The sequence below is a fragment of the Podarcis raffonei genome, chromosome 2 (assembly GCF_027172205.1).
Source record: "Podarcis raffonei isolate rPodRaf1 chromosome 2, rPodRaf1.pri, whole genome shotgun sequence".
NCBI lineage: Eukaryota > Metazoa > Chordata > Lepidosauria > Squamata > Lacertidae > Podarcis > Podarcis raffonei.
The window spans coordinates 80,372,719-80,391,329 of NC_070603.1; the positions used below are offsets into that span (position 1 = coordinate 80,372,719).

Here is an 18,611-nt window from a genome sequence, read left to right on the forward strand (position 1 = left end):
TTTTTTTAAGGGACAACTAATTTGGTGTCCTCTGGTGTTGTTGGACTCCAATTCCCATCAGTCCCAGCCAGCATGGAAGATGATAGACATAGTCCAACAGCATATGAATGGCACCATGTCAGATCCTCCAAGTGTCCCTATATTCCAGGGACAGTCCTGAATTTACAGAAGCCATCCTGGTTTCTGATTTGATCCTGGAGTGTACCAGTTTTCCTTAGGACATCCCTAATTTCATCAGAGAAATGTCAGAGGTATGGAGTTATGCAACCCCCAAACCAAGGAGATAAATAACTATACAACCTTTAGAAGACATCTGAATGTAGTCCTTTATATGGAGGTTTTTTAATGTTTAATGTTTTATCATGTGCATATATCCACCCAGAGTGGCTGGGGCAACCCCATCAGATGGGTGGGGTATAAATAATAATAAAAATGTTATTATTGTGGAATAGGACATGCCTATTTTCATTGGAGAAATGTTGGAGGTCATTCAGGAGAGGCATCCTGGATTACTGAACTTCTCCAAAAAGGAAACCCCCTTCAGTCCCATCATACCAAGTTGCCTGTCTTTTTTCTAATGATGCAGAGGTAGACATTTCTGCAAGCAAATGGCATTGCAAAAATATGGAACTTACTCCTTCTAGAAAAGGTAAACCAAGAAGGATTCCTGCAACAGATTTGTCTCTCACTCACCCCCAGGAAAGAAAGCAGTATTAGGACAGGAAGTAAGCATGCAATTAATTGGTTCTATGTGATCTGCTAGATTCAAATGTCACCAAAGCAGAGTAAGAATTGAGTTCTTACCACACCTGTATTGTAAAGGCTAGCCAAAGAAGCTGCCACATGGTGGGAGTTGCCAGGCAATCTAGATTACAGCATTCATCATTTCCCTCTGTTTATTTGTATATCTACTTGCTTTCTATAAAAAGCAAGGGTGGACCTTTGTATACCCCAAATCCCCCAAATAAATAATGAGGTGGCCATATGCAATCTAGAAACTTTTAAATGCTAAAACACAGTTTGCTCCATTTTGTTCTTTCTTCCTATTTTATGACTGTAAAGCATCAAGATGCGGTAAACCTTTGACTGGCTGCTGGTCTTGTGAAGTGCAAGTTTGCATACCTTGTGGACCAGCAAGTGACATTGGCTTCAAAGGATATGCACATATGGTAAATGTTGCTGTAGACCTGAGATGGCCCTATTCAGAGGCGAGCAAAGGTGCCTACCTTTCGCCCCGCCTCGTTGTTGTGCAAATTCATGAGCGTCCTTGCATTCTGCTTAATCTCCCTCGCGTCCACAAACACTTTGGCGAATCCTATTCCGTATCGGATGTCTGCAGAGCAGCCTCCCCATTTCCATCCTTCGTCTTTGTGGTACTGTCCCTGTTTTTCCTTGTCGCAGCCGCAGTCGCTCAGGTTCCCCTGGGTGCAGGCAGCAGTGATTGCATGCGCTACTCCAGCAGCAATGATGGCGTAGGTGAAGGCTGCTTCTCTACTACCTGAAATTAGGAGACATTTCTCAGTAAAGGATAGAACATTTGGAAGAAGAGGGTAGGGGGTGGGGTGGGGGTGGAAGAAACTGTGCAAGTCCATGCAGTGGAAATGCTTCAAGGTTATTATTAGACATGCTGTAAATATGCAGGCATAAGCATTTCTTGACATTTCAAAGTCCTGGTCTTTTGTTGATGTTCAGGCACTCCCAACAGAATCAATACACATGCTGTAGTGAAGGCAGTGCATTTTGCCATGTCCATAAAGGTAAAGTTACCAAACCCAAAGCGAATCAATCAGTGCTTAATGATGCAGGTAAGACTGCTGTATCAGAGTGCAACCTTGAGTTCACCATGGCTTTCAAAAACCCAAGCACACAGCTTCGGATCAGGCCAACACATGGCCAACGGAAGTGCTGTGCTATGTGTATTCAGGAAACCTTGATGGTGTTGACTTAACGTTGGTCATGGTGATGAAGTTCATCCCACAGAAATCCAGAGTGTGGATCACCACTTGCATGCTATTTGCCAAGTGCTGGTTGTGAAGAGCACAGAGTTCTCCGCCACACAGGTGTGCACTAGGCAGGTCTAGGACAAACTTTCCGTGGAAATAATCCAAGCTGAATTTTAAATAATGAAGCAGGGTTATTAAATGGCCCCTGTTCTGTGCTTCATCTTGTCATAGTGATTATAAAGGCTTTGGCAGCGATCACTAACATCACAGAAGTGTGTTAAGTTAAAAATGTGTGTCTGCACACAAAAAGGAAAATCTAGTTTTCACAGCCAAACTAGTCTGGGAATTGTATTTGTTTGAACTTGGGGATCTCACAAAACTACAGGTCCCAAGGATTTCTTGAGTGAGTTCACAACAGTAAAGCTTGGTGTACAGTATATTTGGGGTTGTGGGTGTTATTATTTTCTTTGTTTTAACCTTGGAGACATTTCCAGGACCAGATTGGAGCCATGGGCTGCTATACCAAAATATAGACTAGGAGAGTATATTCTTCAGCCAAGGGTCCCTGAGGTCATATTGGGTGAAAAGTTAAGGACAGCCAACTTTTGGTTTCAAAAATGCTAGTATCTGGGCAGTATCCAGGATAGGTCAGGGGCTATAACCTGGTAAACTGCGGCTGGAGCAGGACCAACAGCCTAAGCTTTCTTTTTGCTCCTGTGGCTTGCGCTATGCAAGTATAGTGGCCTGAGCCTGCACTTCGGTTAATGTGAACAGGGCTGTCTTAAGCATATGTGGTGCCGGGGTGCAAAGATCCACCTGGCGCCCCCCCCCCCCCCAGGTTGCCCAGACCTTTTTTTAGGGCGGGCGGGCTGGCGAGGCGAGCACAGCAGAGCTGGCCTGGCTGGCCGCCTCAACAACAACAGAGGAGGCCGAAGCGGCAGCAGCAGCAGAGCAAGGCCAGGGCCAGGTGCCTGTGGGGGGGGAATGGGCAAGCAGAGCCCAGCGCAACAGCAGTTGAGCCCAAGGCAGCGGCGACTGATCGCAGCCGGGTGCCTTGTGTGAGCAGCTTGCGCTGGGCGGGCCTCTCGAAGGCCCACCAATCCCAGGCGCACAGGAGGGAGGAGCCGACTGGCTGCCTCAGCATTCTGACACGCTCTGCTCCGCTTGGCAGCAGTTTTCAGCTCTTCCCAATCCCTGGACTCCAAATCTCGGCCCTAGACTCTTGGCCTGGCACCCCTGACGCACCCCTAGCGCCTATGGGTAAGACAGCCCTGAGTGTGAAGGAGCTGCACAGGGATCTGGGTGTGTAATACCACAGCAGCCATAGCCCAGTTGCCATATTGCTCTCCCATCACCCATCCCACCTTACAGAGAAGCTGTGGAGGAAGCACACCAGTTGATCTTACAGCAGCATATGAAATGGAGCACTGGCTAGGCTGGACTTAGCCTGGGACCCACAGCCCATGTTTGTGAGTTACCCCGTTCAAGCATGCGCACACAGTCAAAACAATTGTGAATTTAGTGAAAGTATGAGTTCTATATTCGGACAAAATCTGATAAGAAATCATCATAAATAGCCCTTGTTGGTCAAAGGCAGGGATTCCACCAAATTGTGTGATACATAAACATGCACTGGAGTAAATCAAACATCTCTGAATTCCTGCTTCAAGTACTATAAGATACTGACAAACGTTTCAGTTTGGATCATGGCTTCCAACTCATCTCCCTCAAGGACCTTGCCAAGATTATGGGGCACTTTGATGTTTCAACTGGAAGAGGATGCTTCTAAAATATAGTGCTCTCAATTTCCATTTAGAACTATGTCTGGCCTCCATCATAATAGTGCCTTCCAGCTGTTTTAGACCACAGCTCCCATCAGCCCCAGGGAGTTCTGTGCTGGCTTTGAAGCCTCTCATGTCAGGGTGATGCACACTGTAAGGTGATGCAGATTGGATGTCACTAGATAAATAACTTTTTTTTCAACTTCTAAGACAGTAACTTCTGAATAAGAATATTATGGTGAGATGTTTATCAGTATTAATATGAAACCTGGCTAATACACAAAATGGATTCAAATTGTGGATTGATATCCAACTAAGACATTCTCAGAGTAGCTCCAGTGAAAGCAATAGTTAAGTCATTTGATTTCAATGGCTCTCCTCTGAATATGACTAACATTGGATATTTACATGCAGCCAAGATATACAGTTTAATCCAGCCAAGGTTGCCATATTTCAAAAAGTTAAAACCAGGACATCCCAGAAGTAGTTGAGCTTTTTATAGGAAGGCCCCAAAATTGTTGAGTCTTTTTTTTAGGAAACCCCCCAAAATGCCAAAAAACCCACGAATTTTCAATTGACTTGCCTAAGATCCAGGACAAAGAGCCACATTTCAAAAATTCCCCCCAGGCGTCAAATCCACCTTTGAAATCCCAGTAATGTCCAGGAAAATCCAGACATATGGCAGCCCTAAGTCCAGCTCTCTTGCCATTTCTGATGCATGGCCTTTATGGCTGAGCAAGCTATCTTCCCCATTCTAAGTTATTGCAAACTTTAAGGACCTAAAATGTTTTGGCACAAATGTGCTATGGTTGGTACTTGAAATTCTTTTCAAATTCTGACCTTAGATAAGTAAATCTTCATAGCTACTTCAAGATACAATCCCAAATCTCTGGTTCTTGTACATTGTGATTTGTAGAACAAGCATATTTCCGATGTTTCTGTTTAAAAGAAGCACCAAACCAAAAAGAAAAACTCAGGCACTTTATTCTCAGCAGAATCACTCACCACAAGTGATCTATATATTAATGCTTGTCTCTTAGCGGTTCTTCTACTGAAAACATCTACTTCCTTATCATATGCCACAAATAGCTAGCAGCATAATGGATTCAAGGATGACATCAACAAATTCAGTTAATAGGTACCATCATGGCCACTTAGCTGCAAATATGTATTAATAGAATTGTATACTATCCTTTTTTAATGTTTAGTTGTAGTTTTTTTATCATTTATATAACTGCATGTAAACATAAGAGTTCTATAGTACTTTAGTAACAGTAACCTTTCCAAGGGGCTCCTTTGTCATGAGAATAATTTATAATTTAAACAGCTCCGAATGTATGAATTTGTACCAGCATATTTCATTTTAGCAGGATGTATTGCAGACTTTGCAGATTACAATTTAGAAGCTCAAGACTTTACCACTTACATGGGCTGTGACCTTAACTTCTTCGGAGCATTGGACAAACATCAAAATGTATTTGATGGTAAATCCTGTTTATTATATCCTGTCCTTCCCACATCCCACCACAAAAGATGCGAGCAGCTTGTCTTGCCAAATGCAAGGTGGTTCTTTGTTTGGAATTCAGAAGCAATATACAGTGGTATCTCTAGTTACGAACTTAATTTGTTCTGGAGGTCGGTTCTTAACCTGGAACTGTTCTTAAGTAGAGGCATGCTTTCACTAATGGGGCCTCTTGCTTCCTCTGTGGCACACGATTTCCGTTCTCATCCTGGGGCAAGGTTCTCAACTCGAGGTAACTCTTCCAGGTTAGCAGAGTTTGTAAACTGAAGCGTTTGTAACCTGGGGCATTTGTAACCTGAGGCGTTTGTAACTCAAAGTACCAATGTAAAACACAAGTGAGTGAGAAGAATATTTTATTCCTAAACAGCAAACAATATATACATACCAGGGCCGTGCAATCTAAAGCTACCTGGGGGAGTCACTTCATCACTTCTTTGAGGGCTTCCAAGTGGCAGATAGAAGTACATGTCCCGGTATGTATATATTGCTTGCTGTTTAGGAATAAAATATTCTTCTCACTCGTGTCTTATATTACTTCTGAATTCCAAAATAAAGAACCACCTTGCATTTGGCAAGACACAGCTTCTCAACTAATTATGTCCCACCCAGCGGAATATTGTACTCCTATTTGACTCTCCGACATCATTAGAAAACATTGAAGTGGAAGTAATAGTACTTCAGAGATAAGTAGGCCAAACATCTTAAGCTCTCTAGCAAAATTGGGATAAGCCAGTTCTAATGCTTGTGATGATAAAGCACTATTGAGGGGATGAAACTGAAGACTAATGCAAGAATCATTTGATTTCTGAATCGCAGCTGAAAGCAGCACAAGCAATAGTAGCATATGCGTAATTGTGGCTTCCTGCAATCATGACATGACTTTGTTTCTGCAGCAAAAGTATAATATAGCAAAAGTATAGCAGCATTTATTCTGTATGTATATCTACAAGATTTGTTATCTAACTATAGAAGAATGTCCTTAATCCATGTAAACTCTTAGATGAAAATAATCAAATGAAAATTAAATGATGGAAGCTCCATTAGAAGCATCAGCTGATACCTTCAGAGCAAACTGACAAAGTAGAATGTATGCTTGAATCCGATTAGGGACAGATAGATTCTGTCCTTTGAAAAGAATAGTAGAATCCTACATACTAAGGGTTGTAATCCTACCATGTCATACACAGAGTAGATCTATTGAAATCAGTGAATTTACACCAGTCTGATTATGATTTCATAGGATGCAACCCTATATACATGCCACCTATCAAATCACATAGTAAAAACAATCAGAAACAAATAACAACAACAAATATTAAAACTGTCTTTTTGGAATCACATGAGGCAACATAGGATTTTATTTTTAAAGGTGTGGCATCTGACTGCACTAAGTATTCAATGTAAGCACAAATGCCTAAGAAACAAACAGCTTCTCCTTAAGACTGGTAGTACTAGAAGCCAATCATGTTCATTTAATTCCTCTCTATAGTTTCAACAGCATGGATATTATCCTCTGAAGCATCTACTCTTGTAGGTAGCTTCATTAACAGTGGAGTCTGGGACTTGCTTCCAAGTACACATGCATAGGTTTGAATGGTCATGCCTTTCCTTCTTCTGCCCAGTATCTCTTGGTGAGATGACTCTCCTGCTATCCTCATCTAGCCCTTCCACATGCCCTCTCGACTGTGCTCCCTCCCAACTCATGATTCCAACTCCACTCTTCTTTTCTGCCATCTTCTCACCATCAACATTGCCCTTGCTAAGATCTCAGATTATCTACTTATTGCCATACTTAAAGGTCTCTACCAGGGGTGCCATCTTCAGAAGAACATTGAAGGGGGCCTGACATGACATCATTCTGTGCCCAACGCTGCGTTCGGGGACCCAAAGAGCCTCGGCCCCCAGGAGCTGGCACCTATGGTAGTTATAGTTACTATTACTATTGTTATTAATGAATCCATTGGTGAATGAGGCACCTTGAAGAAATTTGCAAGGTAATGGCACCTATGAAACAGTTCCATATATCAAAACAATTGCGTACAGAACCAATTAAAAAAAATTATACATATAAAATTCATTTAAAACAACACATACTTAAAATCAACACAGATCCAGGACAGATACCAGTTGGGATAAAGACTTTAGAAGGCTTGGTTGTTGTTTTTATTTTGATTATATATATTGTGGTTTTTATGTTGATCTTTTCTGTGAACCGCCCTGAGACCTCTGGATATAGGGTGGTATATAAATTCAATAAATATAATAATAATAATAATAATAATAATAATAACAACAACAACAACTAGCATTTTTAGCAGGTGCTGAAAGGCAATAGAAGAGGTACCTATCTGATGTGCAATTGGAGGGAGGCCTGATCCGGATATTATGTGAAACAGACCTTTTATGATAGTACAGTAGTATCTCTAATTACGAACTTAATTCGTTCTGGAGGTCCGTTCTTAACCTGAAACTGTTCTTAACCTGAGGTACCACTTTAGCTAATGGGGCCTCCCGCTGCTGCTGCGCCACCGTGCGATTTCTGTTCTCATCCTGAAGCAAAGTTCTTAACCTGAAGCACTATTTGTGGGTTAGCGGAGTCTGTAACCTGAAGCGTATGTAACCTGAAGCGTATGTAACCCGAGGTACCACTGCATCTGCAAGATGCCCTTTCCTGCAGAACGCAGTGATCAGCTGGGTATGCATAGGGTTAGACTATATTTTATGCATCCTGGTACCAAGCTGATTGGGTTTTATACTCCAATACCAGCACCTTGAACAGAACCCAGCAGCTAATTGGCAGCCAGTGCAGTTCCATCAGCAGTGGCCTAAGCCAAGTGAGCAGTGAGCAATCAAGCTGCAACATTTTTGCAGCTTCCAGATCAGCTCAAAGACAGCCCCACATACAGAACATTGCAGTAATCCAATCTGGAGGTTACCAGTACATGGATGACAATTGTTAGGCTACCGCAGTTCAGAAATGCCCATAGCTGTCTTGCCAACCAAAGCAGGTAAAAGGCACTCCCAGACACTGAGGTCTCCTGGGCCTCCAGTGACAGAGCTGGGAGCATGCCCAGACTACAAATATGCTCCTTCAGGGGGAGAATGACCCCATCCAAAGCAGGCAATTGCCCAGTTACCCAGACTTAGTTGACCAAACTCTCCTGCTTGCCTCTGTGCCTTAACTTTTCAAGACTTCATTCTTAACTCCTTTTCCTCCTACCTGTCTGACTGTTTATTCAACTTTTCTATTGGGGGAAAGCTCTCCTGTCTCTGTTGGGATCACTTGGTATTATGGGCTGTGTGCTTCTCCCCCTTCTCTCCTTGGCTTTCACGAAATTAGAACAGCTTTTAATACCCCTGTATGTATACTGGTGAGTCCCAGCTGTACTTGGACCATTTCCCCTTCCAGTCTTCCTGAAATAGTCACTTGAGTGTTTCATGGACATCTCAATATGTCCAAGACCAAACTGTTCATCTTTTCTACCAAGACTTCTTCTCCTTGTTCACTCTCCATACATCCATTCACCTGGTTAAATCAACCACACAGCCATGGCTTGATCTATTATTATTTTATCTCATTTGTTCCTCACATATAATTAGTTGCCAAGTTGTGCCACCTGGGCTATAGTCTTCAGTTTTTCTATCCCATTCAGTTCCCTTTGACCTGTATCCCTCAGTGTCATTGGAACCTTCCAGAATGCATGTGCTACAGGTGATACAGATGAAATTGACAAAGGGTCTTGTGCCACAAATGCATTTTTTTTTGAGTCTACAAAAAAGCTTATACCATAACAAAATGAGAGAGTCTTCAAGGTGCTACTAAACCATTATGTGTCTGCTGCAGCAAAATAAGCAAATACAGTTACCATGCCAGAGAAGGTACAGAGGGTATCTGCATATTTATTTCTTATGAAACACTGCAGGCCCTGAAATATAACTTTGCATTGTACAGGTTTCTATTAAATTAATTCTTTGTACCAAATTTAAGCCCTTCAACTTTTGTTACCTGGGATTCTTGCAAAACAGCCTTGTTTTTATACCTGCAGTTCAGCTAACATGAGCATGAAAAGGGAAAGCTGCCTACCTTTGTGTCTGAATATTTATGGCTGCCTCATGTCAGTTAGAGATATGTGTCCTGGAGTATGAAACTAGAGGGTTTTACCAAACCCTTTCTATGTTATAAATCTAGCCTTTGAATGTTGAAGTGGTTTTAGCCTGCAAGACTCTGTGTGTGTGTGTGTGTGTGTGTGTGTGTGTGTATTCGCTTCTGAACTGTCAATTTCACATGTCACGATTTTGTGAGAAGATCAACATGCCCTCATCTTCCAGAGCTCAGAACAGCTCTGTGTCTTATGTTAGAGCATGGGTAGGCAACCTAAGGCCCGGGGGCCGGATCCTGCCCAATCACCTTCTCAATCCGGCCCACGGACGGTCCAGGAATCAGCATGTTTTTCCATGAGTAGAATGTATCCTTTTATTTGGAATGCATCTCTGAGTTATTTATGGGGCACAGGAATTCGTTCATTTTTTTCCCCAAAATATAGTCCGGCCCCCCACAAGATCTGAGGGACAGTGGACCGGCCCCCTGCTGAAAAAGTTTGCTGACCCCTGTGTTAGAGATAGCAGTCCTCTATTTAAAGTGTTGTCAGAGGACAGTCCTCTATTTAAAGGGCTCTCTGGTCCAAGTCTGTCTTAAAGATAAGAATCGTGAGAAGAGAGAGCAGGAGGGACTTTGATGGTCAGCCCCCATCTTGGCATAAATTCTCGCTATGAATGACTTCTTTGCAACAAAAGTTTTTCTTTTTTTTAACATGCACACATTATATATGAACTCTCTACAAGCTGAGTTAATGGTAAATCAAATTTGCACAAAGCAGTAACTAACTCCTTCAGTGAGGCCACACCTCTGAGTCAGCTCTCCAGGAACTGGCCTCCTGGGTCATAGCTTTTCCTCTTAAATGGGCCACATGCCAGCTGCTTAAATAATAGTGCATACATTACAATATGCAAAAGGTAAAGGTAAAGGGACCCCTGACAGTTAGGTCCAGTCGTGGCCAACTCTGGGGTTGCGGCGCTCATCTCACTTTATTGGCTAAGGGAGCCAGCGTACAGCTTCCAGGTCATGTGGCCTGGCAAATCAGAGCAGTGCACGGAAACACCATTTACCTTCCCGCCAGAGCGGTACCTATTTATCTACTTGCACTTTGACGTGCTTTCGAACTGCTAGGTTGGCAGGAGCAGGGAGCGAGCAACGGGAGCTCACCCTGTCGTGGGGATTCGAACCGCCAACCTTCTGATTGGCAAATCCTAGGCTCTGTGGTTTAACCCACAGTGCCACCCACATCCTATATTACAATATGTTGTTGTTGTTTAGTCGTTCAGTCGTGTCCGACTCTTCGTGACCCCATGGACCAGAGAACGCCATGGGGTCAATATGTAAATAGGTACAAATCCAGTAGGTGCCTCGTGGTTTTTCCTTTTTTCTGAAGTGCTGTTTGGTGTCTTTTATTAGCTAGACCAGGGGCACTGGCTCCAGGAGCCAATGTTGAGGGAGCGGAGGAGGCTGTGGTGATATAGTCCCTTTAAGATTAGCTTGCAGGTTGTGTGGGAATTTGTTAGAATTCCTAGAATACTGAGCCTCTCATTAAGGCCTCAAGGCCAGTGTCGAACGGTAATCAAAGACACGTAACGGGAGCAGGTGCCAATATTGTTGGGCAAAAGGGGTGAACGCCCATAGTCAGAGTTCCCTTAAAAGTTTGGTTGGGGCAAGCATAAGGAGCTCTCAGCATGGACAGTCGGCGCCTGTTCGGATCTTAGAAGGTATTTTGCGTAAGTGTTTCAGTCAGCTAGCTAGGATAAGATAGTTTTGTTATTTTTTAAGCCTCTGAGCAGTCTTAATCTGTGTAATCATTTGAAGCTTTTCCTTTTTGCAGAGTTTTGTTTTAATAAAGTTTCTTGTATGTTTTTATAGAAACTGGTCTTGCTTGAGTTTCTGAACCTTCCCATTTTGACTACACTTTTCAAAGTGAATCATTCATCACAGAGGCCAAGCTCGAGAGAGGAGCTGTCAGCCATTGAGGCCATGCTGTGCTCAGCTCCATGCTCTCCTCCTCCCAACCACACGACGTCACGTACGTGACATCGCATGTGTGCGTTCCACACACGCATGACATCACACACGTGTAACACCAAGGTTCCTCCATCTTTGGTGTAAGCTGGCACCTCTGAGCTAGACTATATTTGCATGAGGGCTGCAGTCCTAACTAGAAGTAAGCCCCACTGAATTCAGGTAAATTAAAAAATTGTCCAGTATGCACATGAAAGCTTATACCCAGAACAAACTTAGTTGGTCTCTAAGGTGCTACTGGACAATCTTTTAATTTTTTAATTTATTTCGACTACGTCAGACCAATGGGGCTACCTACCTGAATCTTGAATTCAGGTAAGTGAGGTTAGGATTGCAGCCTTAATCCTCTTCTTACAATGGATTTTAAAAACCAGTTGAATGCACTGCTCATTCTTTTTCTTTTCATAAGAACATTAAGAAGAGTCCTACTGGATCAGGCCAGGCCCCTGTTCTTACAGTGGCCAACCAAATGCTTAAGGAAAGGCTAATGCTGCAGTTTTAAAAAGGACTCGTATGTGGTTAAGTGGCAGAAGTAATTCCAACTATCCAGCACACGAAGAGCAAAATATCAGATAGGTGTTAAACTTGCCCTCCCTGATGTCTGAGTAAGGGAAGCTATATAGAATTACAAGTTTATACTGAACAGTGAAATCAGCTTACCGAGAAAGGCTACAAACCTAATTCTGTTTACTTGGAGTAATGCCCTCTGAATTCAGTGGGACTTACTTCTGCATAGACATGGTTCAAACGGCAGCCTTAGATGGCTTTGTGGTCGGCCACTAGCTACTTACCGTATTTTTTGCTCTATAAGACTCACTTTTTCCCTCCTAAAAAGTAAGGGGAAATGTGTGTGCGTCTTATGGAGCGAATGCAGGCTGTGCAGCTATCCCAGAAGCCAGAACAGCAAGAGGGATTGCTGCTTTCACTGCGCAGCGATCCCTCTTGCTGTTCTGGTTTCTGAGATTCAGAATATTTTTTTTCTTGTTTTCCTCCTCCAAAAACTAGGTGCGTATTGTGGTCTGGCGTGTCTTATTTAGCAAAAAATACGGTAGTTTATTTTATCTTTCAGGTGCTGCAGAACAACCCTGTTGTTCTTGCTGCAGAGGACGAACAAAGGAATACTACTTTATTTTACTTTTATTTGTAAACCCCATAAACGTGAAAAATGCTAAGAAATCTAGGGATTCCTGTGTGACATAAAAGCAATATCCTGAGATTAGAATTGACTCAGATTGTGTTAAATGGTACTAAATGGCACTAATCAAACCATAAGCCTTTTTCCTTCTTCTTTGCTGAAAACTGCTAGTGAATCTTCGCCAGTGTTGAAGGACAGAGGGAAGGGCAGAAAACAGACAAAAGTCCAAAGCAATTTACCACCCCAGAGTTATAAAAAGCTTGATGCCATATTGATGAAACATCATCCTCTTGCCTCATTAAATTTAAAAACATTGTGGTTTTCACTGATGACTCATGATCCTGAGCATGATAGTATTTGTTCTTTAGAATTTAAATGAAGTAGAAAATAGTCTGGCATCGGTGCTTGTAATTCCCTTTTCTTATTGGGTTATTTTAAGGCTCTGTTGTATCTTAGAGATTCATTTTACCCTTGAAAATTCGTTTTGCCCTGAAATAACAGTTCTGATCCAGAGCACATTTTGTGCATAAGTTCCAATGCCAGCCATTGGATACAATTAGGTGAAAGAATTGTAAGAAAAACCGCAAGGGCTCACCAACTAGTAAGATTTCATGAATCTTTGTTAACATTCTTCATACTATATCATCATTTAAATACTGCTAAAACAATCCTTGTTTAATCTGTGGCCACCAGATATGCCCTAAAAATGCTCAGATTCATGTTTTGGTGGACCATCATGAGGAAAGGAATCCCAGTGTGATAAAATGTCACCAAGAAGGTACTCTGTTACTTATACATTGCTGCTTCCACCTGCCACCAAGACGATTATCTATGAGATATGGCCATCCCAAAATACGATCAAGTACTTCCATTATCAATACAAGTCATGTTAAAAGAAACAACTGTGGAAGAAATGAAAACTAGGAATATAAGTTAGTAGTACATTCAGAACAGACAATTGAGCACTTTTCATATTTCAAATAATTAACATATGGAATTCGCTCCTCAAGAAGTGAGTCACTGCCATGGACAGCTTTAAAGAGGAATTAAACAAATTCATGAGGATTAGGTCTATCACTAGCTATTAGTCATGACAGCTAAATTGAATCTCCAATTCCAGAGACAGCATGTGCCACATGCCCACTGTTAGAGGGCAATATTAAGAGAAACCCATTGCCCTTGGGCCCTGCTTGTAGTCTTCCCAGGAAGCATCTGGTTGGCAAGTTGAGGACAGCAGAATGCTGAACTATATAGGTTTTTGATCTAATTTTCTTATGTTTTCTTTGCCCATATGCAGCAGGCCAGAGGCTACCAAGGAGGGGGTAGGTGGAGCAGGAACAGCAAAGAAAGACAAAACACCATCTTGGCATTGAAGTGGCCGCAACTTTTTTATTGATTACAGATGTCAGTGGGCTTTGGCATGGGCACTGGGTATATATCCTGAATCAGCCAACCTGGTTGCTGGCTGATACTCCATCAGGGTCAATCCTGGGGTTAAGGACCCCCCCCATGATGCAGATCAATGGGATAAACCTGCCAGGTTGCCACTTCTATGGCCTATTAGCCCCCATCTGGGCTTTAGGACAGAACCCAAACCCTGGACCCCTTTACCAGCATACCCTGCATTTGATCCTGGACTGAGGGGTGAAACATACACACACCCTGCTTAGACTAAGGATCCAACCCAATGCCACCTTTCCACCAAAGTTGTGGCAGTTCCTATGAGGAAGGCAAAAACCCCAGACAGGCCCAATTCGTCTGCAGGCAAATTCCTCCCTGGCTCTGAATACGGTGACCAATTAATTCCACAGTAAGGCTATACATATGTATAGCCCACTTACCTCCAGGCAGAGCCAGCATATACAGTGGTACCTCAGGTTACATACGCTTCAGGTTACATACGCTTCAGGTTACAGACTCCGCTAACCCAGAAATAGTGCTTCAGGTTAAGAACTTTGCTTCAGGATGAGAACAGAAATTGGGCTCCGGCAGCGTGGCAGCAGTGGGAGGCCCCATTAGCTAAAGTGGTGCTTCAGGTTAAGAACAGTTTCAGGTTAAGTACGGACCTCCGGAACAAATTAAGTACTTAACCTGAGGTACCACTGTACAGGGTGGGTCGGATGTCTGATTTTCGACCACGCTCCCTATTCGCAGAGTGGCTGGCTTTTATGCTCTGGAAGTGGACCCAACAGAAATCTGGCTCTGACAGGTCTACTGCCAGAGCAAGAGCCCTGATTGGCCCACAGAATTCAGAAAGTCGCAGGCATGTCCCAGCAGCCCTAATGACTGGCCAAGGCCAACAATGGTGTCAACCGGTCATGCGGGCATGACTCTTTCCCCCTCTCTAGTTCTCCCATGGCTGCTCTGGGCAACAACTGCTCATTTCTTACCAGATTTGTCAACTGACATGTGGGGGTATAACGCAGCTAAAGTTACACTGAGAAATAGTGACTGACACAAAGTCATCTCGTTAATTTCATGGCTGACTGGGGAGAATTAAGCACCACTCAAAGTTACGGCAACAAATATTTAAGAATCCATGCAATACATTTTATTTATTAAAATAGGTACAGAGTGAACTTGCAGGCTCCACTGTATTCCATGGGCCTTGGTTTCAAGTAAGTGTGCATAGGATTGCAGTCTCAATAACTTGAACTTGTCTGCATTTTTATGTCTATATATTCATTCAACCTTGTATACTTATTTGTGTGTATGGGCGGAAGCAAACTAAACCACTGCATGCACAGAACAATTTCTGTAAGCACAAGAAAACTTTTCCTCTCCTGTGTGCACCCCCAAAACCTCTGGTTTTCCCCCCAACCCTCCAGAGCAAATGTGGCGGCAATGCAGGGATGCAAAGGGAAGTTGTTCCAGGTGCACAATAATTAAGTTGGCTACCACCTTTTGTATTGATAACGAAGTAAATTAATGCATGAGCTAATATTATTCAAAAATGCCGCATTAGTACATGCCAAACATCATTTCCCCCTAAGAACTTGTTATCCGATTGTCTGCTTTTCCTTAAGACAGATGATCAGTTTCACCATAGCTGTTACTCCCCTGTTCTTAAAAGATTTGTATCCCACTTTATCTGAATGCTCGAGGCGGCTACATGAGCAGCTTCCCTTCCCCTTCTTCCATTTTCATGTGAATCTGTACAATGCAAAAGAAAAAAGAAGCCTTGAAGAATACAGCCCAGAAAGCTAAGTTAGAATAATGAATAGTAAGTAAATGGTGATACTTAAAGAGGGGATTGTTGCGCCTGCCTGAACAGGGGTTGAAGATTGGTTACAAACTGCTTTCAGTCATTGTGTTTACAGGATTAGTTGGAAATGTGAAGTCCTACCAGAAAGCACAAAACAAGGTATCTTATGCTGCACTCAACAAGAGTCAATTTCTATTAATTCAATCATGGAACTATTAATTTTGGCTGGTTAAGATTTGGCTGGTTCTGATGGTTACTAAAATCAATAGGAGAATAGGAGAGCAATCCATACCACATTCAATCCATAGAGTAGGAAAGCCTGCTTTGTGGCCAATTGCTTGTTATTGGTTCGTGTTCTGCATCTGTACAAAGACAACTGGAGTAGCAGTGCTACTGTCACAAAAAGCTGACTGATGTGAATGGGTGAAAATAAATGACATCAATCATTCATACTGGGTGCCATGCATGTGATGTTTCTAACACTGTGTAAGAGCAGTGGTACACACCCTCTCTTGAAAAAGCATGCAATACTTTATCAGCGGGGGCGAGGGGAGGGAATACGATAAATATATTGGGATGGATGGAATAAGGAGCAGCTTTCTTTCAAAGAGTTTTATATTTTTCATAAATGTAGGTTAAAATATTTATAGAAAATTCCTATGCCCTAATAAAACTCATTGTTACTTTGGACAAGAGATTTACAAACAGTATTCATATTTGCTTTCATATACACCCCATGGACATCAATGAGACTTTGGGGATAAATCACATTGAATTCTGAGAGTTACTTATGATTGTTCAGTCTGTAGAGCATGAGACTCTTAATCCCAGGTCATGAGTTTGAGCCCCACATTGGGTGAAGGATCCCTGCACTGCAGAGGGTTGGCCATGATGGCCGCTTCCAATTATACAATTCTATGAGGTAAATATACATAGGTTTGACTGTTAAAAATCCTCACTTCAGCCCTGCACCCAGTAGTCTCAAGGAAGTAAAGAGAAAGGAGGGAGTTTCCTCTATAGAACAACTCCTATCATAGTGGACATTGGGCTCCGAAAATGTTTAGAACCACCAAACCAGCTGTGCCATAAATTAGGTATTCTAGGAAATAAAAAAGACAAATTTGTATTAATCTCCCTGGAAAACATACATTGCATTTTCTGCTATTTAAAGCCAAGAGGTCAGGGAGGGAGTTATCTGAAGAGACATGTGTTGAATTATATGTTGATTGTGAAAATATAAAGATGGAAAATACAGCAGAGCTTGCCAATTATGTGCCATAAGCTGCATTATTTCACATCTCTATAGAAGTCATAATTCATAGGCAGCAAATTGGAGACGAGGACCCATCTTTTCCCCCCGATTAGCTGGCTCTGCCTCCTTCTATTCCATCATTCACTACAGACATGACCATTAAACAAAACCCTTGCAATGAAAAATGGTGGCCTTGAAAGTTATATAGGATACCCATTGCTCTGATAAATAGCTCGATCCTGCAAGATGCAGAACACCCACCACATTTCACTGGTGTTATTCGATTGGGCCTGGGGAGGAGACTATTCTTCAACTTGTGGAATCAGGTAGAAAATTGCCGCCCAAAGCATACTGCCTTTGAAACGTGTTAGCTATGAAACAGTTGCCAACTTCATGGACCGGAATGCATGAATGGATTTTTTGCCTGCTTTGTTATGTTTCAGAAAGAGGAGCAAAGCAAGTGAGAGAGGAAATGCAAGGAATAACAAAAAACCTTCCATAACTCACAAGCCCAGCTGAAAGTTGTGTTTAGTACTGAACTTTCTACCCAACTTAGAAAGCTAAAACATCATAGAAGCATAAAATGGTAGAGTTGGAAGGGAGCCTGAGAGGCATCTAGTCCAACCTCCTGCAGGGCAGAAGGAGCCTTGTCTCATATCAATTTGTCCACATATTAAGATTATTAAGAGGCACTCCTGAGGCTTTCTGGCAGGGGCTTGTGAAAGGGCCTTTTTGGTAGTGGCTCAGAGTCCATGGCATGATCTCCCCACTGAAGGTCACCATGACTCAAGTTTTGTTTAGTCGTGTCCGACTCTTCGTGACCCCATGGACCAGAGAACGCCAGGCACCTCTGTCCTCCACTGCCTCCCGCAGTTTGGTCAAACTCATGCTGGTAACCTCGAAAACACTATCCAACCATCTCGTCCTCTGTCGCCCCCTTCTCCTTGTGCCCTCCATCTTTCCCAACATCAGGGTCTTCTCCAGGGAGTCTTCTCTTCTCATGAGGTGGCCAAAGTACTGGAGTCTCAGCTTCACAATCTGTCCTTCCAGTGAGCACTCAGGGCTGATTTCCTTCAGAATGGAGAGGTTTGATCTTCTTGCAGTCCATGGGACTCTCAAGAGTCTCCTCCAGCACCATAATTCAAAAGCATCAATTCTTCGGCGATCAGCCTTCTTTATGGTCCAGCTCTCACTTCCATACATCTTTTAAATGCCAGATGACAACTCGCTTTTTGTCAGGCTTTTAGAGGTTGGTGGGTTAAGTCATTTTAATGATGATGCTATGTTATTAATGTAATTTATGAGAATCACATTTCATTTTTAACAAAATTAAAAAATTCCTTCCAGTAGCACCTTAAGGTAAAGGTAAAGGGACCCCTGACCATTAGGTCCAGTCGTGACCGACTCTGGAGTTGCGGCGCTCAGCTCGCTTTATTGGCCGAGGGAACCGGCATACAGCTTCTGGGTCCTGTGGCCAGCATGACTAAGCCACTTCTGGCAAACCAGAGCAGCACACAGAAACGCCGTTTACCTTCCCACCAGAGCGGTACCTATTTATCTACTTGAACTTTGACGTGCTTTCAAACTGCTAGGTTGGCAGGAGCTGGGACCAAGCAATGGGAGCTCACCCCGTCGCAGGGATTCGA

General features: G+C 42.8%; 1 protein-coding gene across 2 annotated transcripts in view; it reads right to left on the reverse strand.

Moving 5' to 3' along the window:
- Nucleotides 1-18,611, reverse strand: part of WNT7A (Wnt family member 7A) — a 51,524-nt gene that overhangs the window by 14,024 nt on the left and 18,889 nt on the right. For both annotated transcript variants that reach the window (XM_053377753.1, XM_053377754.1), the window contains exon 3: nt 1,227-1,498. In XM_053377753.1, the coding sequence (XP_053233728.1) occupies nt 1,227-1,498 (272 nt within the window). The remainder of the gene's footprint in view (nt 1-1,226; nt 1,499-18,611) is intronic.